Source organism: Nomascus leucogenys, chromosome 4 (assembly GCF_006542625.1).
Source record: "Nomascus leucogenys isolate Asia chromosome 4, Asia_NLE_v1, whole genome shotgun sequence".
Classification (NCBI taxonomy): domain Eukaryota; kingdom Metazoa; phylum Chordata; class Mammalia; order Primates; family Hylobatidae; genus Nomascus; species Nomascus leucogenys.
In genome coordinates this window covers 1200372-1210000 of record NC_044384.1, presented here as the reverse complement: position 1 = coordinate 1210000, position 9629 = coordinate 1200372, and the positions used below count along the sequence as shown (strand labels likewise).

The 9629-nt window shown below is 44.9% G+C and overlaps 1 protein-coding gene across 1 annotated transcript in view; it reads left to right on the top strand.

Annotated features, from left to right (window-relative positions):
• SALL3 (spalt like transcription factor 3) overlaps positions 1 to 5099 on the top strand; it is a 19731-nt gene extending 14632 nt beyond the window's left edge. The window contains exons 2-3 of the mRNA XM_003280181.4: positions 1 to 797; positions 2220 to 5099. The exon at positions 1 to 797 is cut by the window's left edge and continues 2577 nt beyond it. Coding sequence (XP_003280229.2) covers positions 1 to 797; positions 2220 to 2651 — 1229 coding nt within the window. The 3' untranslated portion in view covers positions 2652 to 5099. The remainder of the gene's footprint in view (positions 798 to 2219) is intronic.
• Positions 5100 to 9629: the final 4530 nt, after the last annotated feature.

Genomic DNA, 9629 nt, shown 5'->3' with positions numbered 1-9629 from the left:
GCAGCCCCGCCCTGTCCGAGTCCTCGTCCTCGCAGGCCCTGTCGCCGGCCCCCAGCAATGGCGAGAGCTTCCGCTCCAAGTCCCCGGGCCTGGGCGCCCCGGAGGAGCCCCAGGAAATCCCGCTCAAGACCGAGAGGCCCGACAGCCCGGCCCCCGCCCCGGGCAGCGGAGGCGCCCCTGGCCGCGCGGGCATCAAGGAGGAGGTGCCCTTCAGCCTGCTGTTCCTGAACAGGGAGCGGGGTAAGTGTCCCAGCACTGTGTGTGGTGTCTGTGGCAAGCCTTTTGCTTGCAAGAGCGCGTTGGAAATCCACTACCGCAGCCATACTAAGGAGCGGCCGTTCGTCTGCGCGCTCTGCAGGCGAGGGTGCTCCACTATGGGTAATTTAAAACAGCACTTACTGACACACAGATTGAAAGAGCTGCCTTCTCAGTTATTTGACCCCAACTTTGCTCTAGGTCCCAGCCAAAGCACTCCTAGCCTGGTCTCCAGCGCCGCACCCACCATGATCAAAATGGAAGTGAACGGTCACGGCAAGGCCATGGCGCTGAGCGAGGGTCCCCCGCTGCCCGCGGGCGTCCAGGTCCCCACCGGGCCTCAGACAGTGATGGGCCCGGGCCTGGCGCCCATGCTGGCCCCCCCGCCGCGCCGGACGCCCAAGCAGCACAACTGCCAGTCATGCGGGAAGACCTTCTCCTCGGCCAGCGCCCTGCAGATCCATGAGCGCACGCACACCGGCGAGAAGCCGTTCGGCTGCACCATCTGTGGCCGGGCCTTCACCACTAAGGGCAACCTCAAGGTAAGAGCATGGCAAGCTCCAGCCCCGGCTGCGGTGCGGCCGAGCCACGGTGGCTTTCTCCATCACCTGCCGCAGACACAGCGGCCGAGGTCCTGCTCCTAGCCTGGCCAGGGAGATGAGATGCCACGCATGTGGGTGTGTGTGCGTGCGTGTGCATGGTGTGTGTGTGTTGTAGGGTGTGATGTGTGTGTCGGGTGTGCGTGTGGGTGAGTAGCATGTACCTATGTGTGTGTATGGGTCGTGTGTGAGTGTGCATGTGTAGGTGCCCCATGTGTGGGTGTATGTAATGTATCCATACATGTATAACGTGCGTGTGCAAATGTGCATGTCATGTGTGTGGTGTCTGGCATGCGTGCGTGTCCCTGTACACACAGACTACATCCTGTTAATCGGCTGTGGGAGGAACAGGAGCCTGGGCCTCTCCCGGGGAACACGTGCAGCTGGGCCTCTGATGGCTTCAGCCAGGTTAGGCATTCGTTAGGGGTGAGAACGCTCACTTTGCAACTTGGTCCAGGGCCCGAAGCCCTCTTGAATCTGATAGAAAATAAGCTTGGTTTTAAACCTCACATGTAATACAAGCAGTACCAAGGCGAGGCCACTCAACAGGCCCTGTCGTTCTGTCCGTGTGGCTGCCAAGAGGGCCCACGGGAGGGGCGCTGGGTGAGAAGCTCCTGGCGTGGGGGCAGAGGAGCCAGCGCTGTGCTATGTTCCTGTATGAGATCGCAGCAGCAGCGGTAGAGAGGGTGTGTGACGAGTACTGGGTGGCTCAGGCCTGTGCCTTGTGCTGTGTTGACTAATGGCTGCTTTCTGTCCTCTGTGAAGTGCACGTTTGCAAAGCCAGCCTGTCTGGGTTCCAGCAGCCTCTTCAGACAGCCCAAAGATCAATGCCTGTGGTTTCTACCCGGCGTGCGTGGGCTGGATAAGAACTGCCCCCCGGGCCTGCTGGCCGCAGGTGACCCTGGGATGTTCTAGAATTAATGTTTCCTTGTTTGAGAGAAAGCAAGAGGAGAGGGGCACAGTCAGAGAGTCCCAGCAGCAGAAGATGCAAAGTGGAGGACAGTAGAGGTCAGAGGGGAGCCAGGGCTTGGGCAAGTGAAGGAGCAAGACCCGGACCCTTTGAGCTCCAGAACATTCTCTGGGTGGCCATGTGGGTTTTACACCTTAGGGGAAAATTACTCTAAAGTTTGTCAACTGAAAGACTGCATTCATTAATTTATATTTGTTGGTTTTGCTTATTGTATTCAATAAAACAAGATGTTTGCATGTAGAAATATAAAGTGCCCAGAAAAGTCCACCTGTGTTTTGTTGTCCCTAAGTCGCGCTTGGGAGCGGGGTGGGCCTCTGTCTGCTGCAGTGGAAGCAGAGCAGCTGTGCCTCCGTGTCTGGGCGCTTACTCGTGGGCTGTCTCCGTGTCTCGCGCAGGTGCACATGGGGACACACATGTGGAATAACGCCCCCGCGAGACGCGGCCGCCGCCTGTCTGTGGAGAACCCCATGGCTCTCCTAGGGGGTGATGCCCTGAAGTTCTCTGAAATGTTCCAGAAGGACCTGGCAGCTCGGGCAATGAACGTCGACCCCAGTTTTTGGAACCAGTATGCTGCAGCCATCACTAACGGGCTCGCCATGAAGAACAACGAGATCTCTGTCATCCAGAACGGAGGCATCCCCCAGCTCCCCGTGAGTCTTGGGGGCAGCGCCCTCCCCCCTCTGGGCACCATGGCCAGTGGGATGGACAAAGCGCGCACTGGCAGTAGCCCACCCATCGTCAGCTTGGACAAAGCAAGCTCAGAAACAGCAGCCAGCCGCCCATTCACACGGTTTATCGAGGATAACAAGGAGATTGGTATCAACTAGCCAGTGACTCACTCATCTGCCCTGCCCAGGCCCACGTTTTGAAGTTGGAGCATCAGGCCTCCGACCTTTCTTGCCTCAGTTCTCATTACACTTTCACCCATAGCAGAAAACACTTTTGCGGCTGCTGAGAGGTGGTCTTGTAAGCACTGCATGGCGCTCCCTTCAACAGCAAGCCTGACTGTTCTTGAGAACTCTGCAACCTTTTAAATAAGTTTCCTTCAAAAAAAAGTGCTTGGAAAACCGCCTTAGGAACAGAAAGAGCTCAGACCATGTCCACTTCCTTGCTCCTGAAACCTAATAATCTCCACGAGGGAGAAAGGGGTCCTCTGCGGTATTCCAGTGAAACTCATTTGATGGTTTCGTTTGAATTAGTTAGACACTTGAACGATGTTTTTTAGAACTCTTCATGTTAAAGACGTGGTTTAGTACTCCCAATGCTGTGTATCATGACACTATCGTCTGTAGTATTTATAATGTTAAGATTATGCGGGTAACAGACAATATAATAGCCCCGACCTTAAACGAAGGTTTTGTACTGCAGAATACATCTGGCTGTGTGATTTTTTTTTAAAGCAAGATTTGTTTTACTATAAATAAGTGGATTATTTCAATGCAGGCAAAATTGTGAAGTTCTGTTGGGAAAGATAGCATGCTTTTTGTGTGCAAGTACCTGTCAGTAATAAGCCTTTTTTTTTTTTTTTTTAATTTAAATGTTTGTAGCTGCTATGTGGACAGTTGTTTTCTAGTGTGGTCTGTAGCCCAATGACTGGGGAACGAGTTACAGACAAACATCACCATAAATGACTCACAACATTATAAACAGTTGTGAGAAAATATTTCACATTATCAAAGCTGTACAATAAAAAGGTAATGTTTGTATAATGTGGTTGCAAACTCTTAATTTATACTATTGCACTTTTAGTATTTTGTATTAGGGAGGTTTGTCTATAATTTGAAAATTTAAAAAGATGTAAAGTATTTTATAAATAGTACTTCAGTTTAAGGAAAATGGGAAAACTGTTACAGTTCCTTGTTTTGTCTTATGGTCAAACAATATTAGAAATCTATGCCACTTAAAAAGAAAAGCCACCAAGACTTGTCAGCTCCTCAGTAAAACAGGGCCTGCTGTTTCTTAAATTAAAATGATTTATTTAACCTTTCTACAAAGCCCACTTAAAAACTGTGACCACCCCCTAACGAAACCTTGGTGAATTCATCCTAGGACTATGACGTCAGTACAAGCCAGGAAGGAACTAGGAGAACCTTCTGCAGGTCTGATTTTCATGTAAGCAGGTCTGTCTCTCTCTGTCTCACCCGCAGACAAGATTGTGGCTGCCTGGTGGCACTGGTCACATGGACAGTAAACCCAAGAGAAATGGCAAGTATCAGGCAGTACAATCAGTCATGACTTTGAAATTTTCTGAGTTCCTGATTTATTTATTATCTTCTCAGATGAAAGCAAAGCACAGTGTCCTCTGATTTTTCAGAACACAGCCTGGTGCTGATGGCTGAGCTGCATGCAGCCGGGAGGGCCCCGGAGGCTGGGGCGGCCGAGGCAGCGCAAACACAGCGCCGTGCGAACTACCTCATTTTCGTGCGTTGCACGTGTGCTGGCGTCGGACACTATGAACTTCCAACAACAAAATTGTTCAAGAGATGCTCTGGTAGTCGGATAACTGCAAGGAGTTGCATGCCCCTGAAGAAAGAATCAGACAGTGAAGTCTTCTCGGTCGAGACAGAAAAAATAGAACAATCTTCTCCTAACAACCACAGCAGCAAAACAACCATTGTAAGAGGATGGGCTGTTTGTGCCAGCGTGTCACTAAACAAAAAGAGTATCAAAGACTCATTAGCTGTTTATTTCTATTGGAAATGAACACTGAACTCTACAGCTCTATTTTCCACGGTGATGAGATGTAACTTCGCCCCACCGTGCCACCTCTTCTCACGGGTTGAGGGCTTGGGGTGTCTCAAGCGTTAGGCAGAGAAAACTGAGGTGGCTTAAGGTTGCTGTGTTTCAGCAGTTGAATGTTTTCATTATTTATCTGTGTCCTTTTTGGTGTGTGTGTGTGGTTTTGTTTGTTTGTTTGTTTTTTGGTTAGTATTTGGTACCACATAGTGTTCCCTCTTCTCCCGAAAGGATGTGTATATAACTAAAGAGAAATGTAAAGTGTTGTAAATAAGATGGCTCATGAAGGTACAGTGAGACGGACCCTCCTGTGTGCAGGGCTAGGCCATCCCTCTGCATGGTGAAGAGAGACACTATTTTTATACTGTAATGCCATGCGGGGCTGGGACCTCTCTGAGCAGCTGGGGATTGTTACCTAGACCCAATATTTTTTATTATTAAATCTTGTGGCTTGACACATCGACTGATTGAAATGGATGTCTTAGTCTAGGTTACTATTTTTGTCATATGGAATTGAATAAAATGCAGGATGTAATGTTGTTTCTGAGTTGCGTTCCTTGATTTTTCTGATGGAGAAAGTGGAATTTGAGGAGGTCATTTGTGGTGGGTGTGTATCCGTGGTGTTTCCACCAGGAACGCCAACACAGGTTGGCAGCTTAGATTTAAGCAGCGTCTCAGTGCATCCTGATTGGTCTTGAAATTTTTATTTCTTGCTTTTTTCCAAAATAAAAATTCAGCCTCCTAGTTGTGGATTCTTTTTACATCTATGATGGAAGAAGATGTGGTAGAAAATTCCTACCTATCAGAGACTCCGCAGTGCCCAAAAATGACCACTCCCGTCGTCAGCATGAAGTGAGAATACTGGCTTTTCAGGTCGCTTGAACAAATAAGTGTGCATCAAATCACATGACAGGACAGGAGTGGGTGGGACGGTGCTCACAGTGTGGCAGCAGCAGCAGCTTTGTGAGTTCACGGATGGCAGCTCCACACAGCTTAATTCCAGATGGAGAACGTCCTTAATTTAAAATAAGCTTTACCTCACTGATAACATTTGATAAGAATGATTTTATAGCTCCTGGATTTCAAGATATGTAATCAATTTCTTCTTTTTCTTTTTTTTTAATTTTTAAAATGAATAACTACTGACAACCTAGAAGCTACAGTAATTTTTACCTGGGACGTGCCAGGTGGATTTTAAGGAATGATAAAGGTACTAACCACTAAACTAACCAATCCAGGCCAACCTTCCAGCAGATATCGTAAGCCTTAGAAATCAAACCATGTAGATTTCAATGCTAGAATAGAAATTATAAAATGTAAACTGACTAAATGAGATAGTAAATTCAATTTTTTTGAAGTAAGGAATTAGCAAAAAATGTACAGCCATCTAAAGTGATTAATATAAACTAAAATGCAGGAGAAAAGGGATTTACTTCTTGTATTTAAAAAATACTTCCAGAGGTAAGATCAGAGGTGTTTGGCTTGGCAAGCCTGGGTGTTTGCTGCTTTCTGATGCCAACTGTGGTGATGTAGACTGTGTATCAAAGAATCATAAATGCCAACAATCCCTAAAAATTATTTAAATACGTTTCTAAGTTCATTACAGGAAACATCAACATTTAAGCTGATTAATAACTACTGCTAAAGGGCTAAAAAGCAATTGTCTTCCAGCTCTCGCTGTTTAATTTTGGCCCCATGGAAGCTTGGAGGCATGGGAGCCCCTACCTGATTTTCTTCTGTGTTTGGCAGGCATTGCCCGGTCCCCATCTTGTGTTTTACGAAGCCATGGTGAACATCAGGGCCATTTCTTTATTACTAGGCTGCATGTATGTTTCCAGCCCAACCAGCTTCAAATCACTGTATTCACTGTGGCTGTTTGTCTAATGCCGCAGACGTCCCAATCTCTCGTCTCTCTTCTGGTGCACGCGTGAAGCTGGAGACCGTGCTGCACATGTGTCATTCTCGCCCAGCCTGTCACCCGCCAGCTCACCGCCAACCTGAGGGCCCTGTGTTCAGGCCTTTGTGTTACAACCTTGTGCTCATTTGCTAATTACTGAGACAGGGAGCCAGTACTTGTTTATTCCTTTGAAAAGTTTCTTACGACACAGTGCTTCATTGAAAAAAAAGAGGGCATGAAACGTTTATACCGGCAGACCTGTTTGCTGCTTTTTAGCTGTGTTAAAACTTGATCTACAAAATATTCTATATAACATGAGGAAGGAGATGACATTCCCCTTTTTCATTTAAGAAGGAAATATTGGGCATTAATTCTCAGTATTCTTTATGAAGTGAAAACTTTAAAATGAAATCACAATAGAGGCTTTTTTTTTTTCTTTCTCCTTTCAGCATTTCTGTACCAAGCGAGGCTTGGGGCATGACCTTGTCCTCCCTGCATCGTCCTGGCTGGTACAATCCATGCTGAGACCCGGGGAGAGGGCCCGGCGTGGAGAGGGTTCTCACTCCTCCTGTGCCGTGTAAAAGCTGCTTTCCTATGTGTAGGAAGAGGGTAGAATTTGATGATATTCAAATCCTTTTCAGTTCTAAAATTCCATGTTTTTTTTTAAAGAACTACCACTAATGTACATCTTTCTCTTTACCCAAAAATAATCATGAAAAAAATGATCGTATTTATATAGAGAGAGAAAATATGAGTTATTACCTAAAAATATTCTCCCATAGATATGAAAAATCAATTACAAATAAATTTGCTAAAGAAACTACGTGGAATCATTTTTGGATCATGAAAAATGTGTATCTTTTTTTAAAAGAAAAAGCCATTGAACTTATGGATGTTAAAAATGCAACTATACTTGGTAAAATAAAATCAAGCTGTGAACTGATGCTTACTGCCTATTCTGTTAAATAAGAGACGTTAGAAACATATTTGATTTTTCCATGAGTCCTGCACACAAGTACACACACAGCCCCTTATTACAGCACTATATATTCAAGAGTACGCAATTGAAAACAATGTGGTTTTTTTTCTTGTTGTTCCTTAGTAGAATATCAGAGAGCCTAAACTATGAACATTGGTGTCACTGTCCTGATTTCTGCCATGGTCTGCTTTTTTGGCCTGTTTTCATCGGAAGTATCATAGATTGTCATTTGGACAGACCATTCCTAGCAAATACTGGCCTTTCGGGGAGCTTGGATAACCCTGTGGGAAAATCAGAAAGCTGGCAAGACAAGAGGAAGAAGAGATGTCACGGTGTCAGATTATGTTTGTATTCTGTTCTGTCCAAAGTTCTTTACATCAGTAAATGAAAAACAAATGATGCCTAGGCCACGCCCTGCAGTGAAAGATGCAAGAACTTGTTCATGTTGGTATGAATCGTTCACTGTATATGATTCAAACATGTGGAAATAAATGTTTGATTACAGTCGTTCCAAACGTGATTATTTGTGAACACGGGAAATGGGTAACGCTTCCCCCATACTTTCTAAGTTGGTATGATGCACATATTTTAAATTACAGAATGATCTATAAACTAGAATTTTTACAGAAAAGTGTAAATTATTTCCTTCATTCCTCATGGTTATTTTAGGTTGACTAATTCCATTTCGTTCTTCCTAGCTTAATTAAAGAACATCTGAGTTTTAATGCCAATACCTTTTTACAAATAGGGATAAAATATCTAAACGACAAAATCATTTTTATAACTGACAAGATCTTTTAATTATATGTATAATGCAAAATGTTTCTGTTATTTGATTTTTTTTTTCTCTTTGCCGTATCAAGGACAGTTTAAGAACAGCTCCCGTTGTGACCTTAATTTACCCAGAAGAAACGTGCCCGCCCACTGTCACGCTGCTGCTGCAGCAGAACAAGCAGGCCTGGAAAAACATTTTCCATGTCAAATGGTGACAGTCTTATGAATACACAGTTAAAAGGTGTAGAAAGGCTTCCCCACACATTGAGATCATTTAAGGAAGATTTTGCACATAAGCCTCTCACCCTTGTTTGTTTTTCTTTGTGATTTTTAGTAACAGAGCATCAGACTCCACCATGAAATACAGCTGACAGGTCTGCGGAACTGCACAGCTTCAGCCTACTTAAAATGTTAGGTTTGGAACCATCAAGAAAAATTTTGCAGCCCAGACACTTTATATTTGGGATTCTTAAAAATCCTACTGGTAATTCAAGAGGTGGGTACTGTTAAAGCATATTCTTTTACAGATAAACAATGCAGTTATTATTGGACATTATAGACACATGCTGAGTAGTAAGTTGAATAATCAGCCTATAATTTCACCCAAGAAACTACTAGATCTTTATTTATTATTGAGAAATAGAGTGCATAAACCTCAGATTTTAATTAGGGACTGTAGGTAATTTGGGCAAATGAACTTCTATTAATAAATATTTGTAAGTAATTAGTTTTTCCCAAGCCAAACTCTAAACATATTCTCATCTCAGAACATGTTATAGGATCTGAAAATAAAATCTAACCTGTTGTTGAAGTTAATGCATCCCCCACCTCATTCATTTGGAGCTAATTCCTTGCCTAAAGACCCTGTGTATTTATTCACGTGTGCGTTGCCGTCTCACTGAGAAGTTATCTCATGGCTTGGTTACTCTGTTCTTTCAATTTATGTTTTAACCTTGACACTACCACCTCCAAAACCATCTGCTGAAGAGTAGCTGTAGACCAAGTTTTAAATTACAACAATAATGTGGTTATTTTCAAGGATGGTCCCTGAGACCAAGCTCTGAACCCAATAACCTCTTCCTTCCACTGGCCTGAATTAGAGTCTTAGTTTTAGAAACACTCAGTAGTCTCTGAAAAACTGAAAATCATGGCTAGACTTAGTATTTAGCTGAAGGCGAATTGAAGATTTTCACAAAAGCCCTGAAAAGGGGACCTGACAGAGGAGTTCGTGTCTCCACGTCCTCACTGGGCTCGGGTTTCAACTTGGCACAAACCAACCATTGTCAGTGGGCTCAGACCATGTCCTGGCGGGTGCACAGCAAATTCACGAGTGCACATGGTGCCCTCCATACGTAGGCATTGGTACACCAGCTGAAAAGTGTGTGTGTGTGAGAGAGACCACACGTGTTTGCTGCCTGC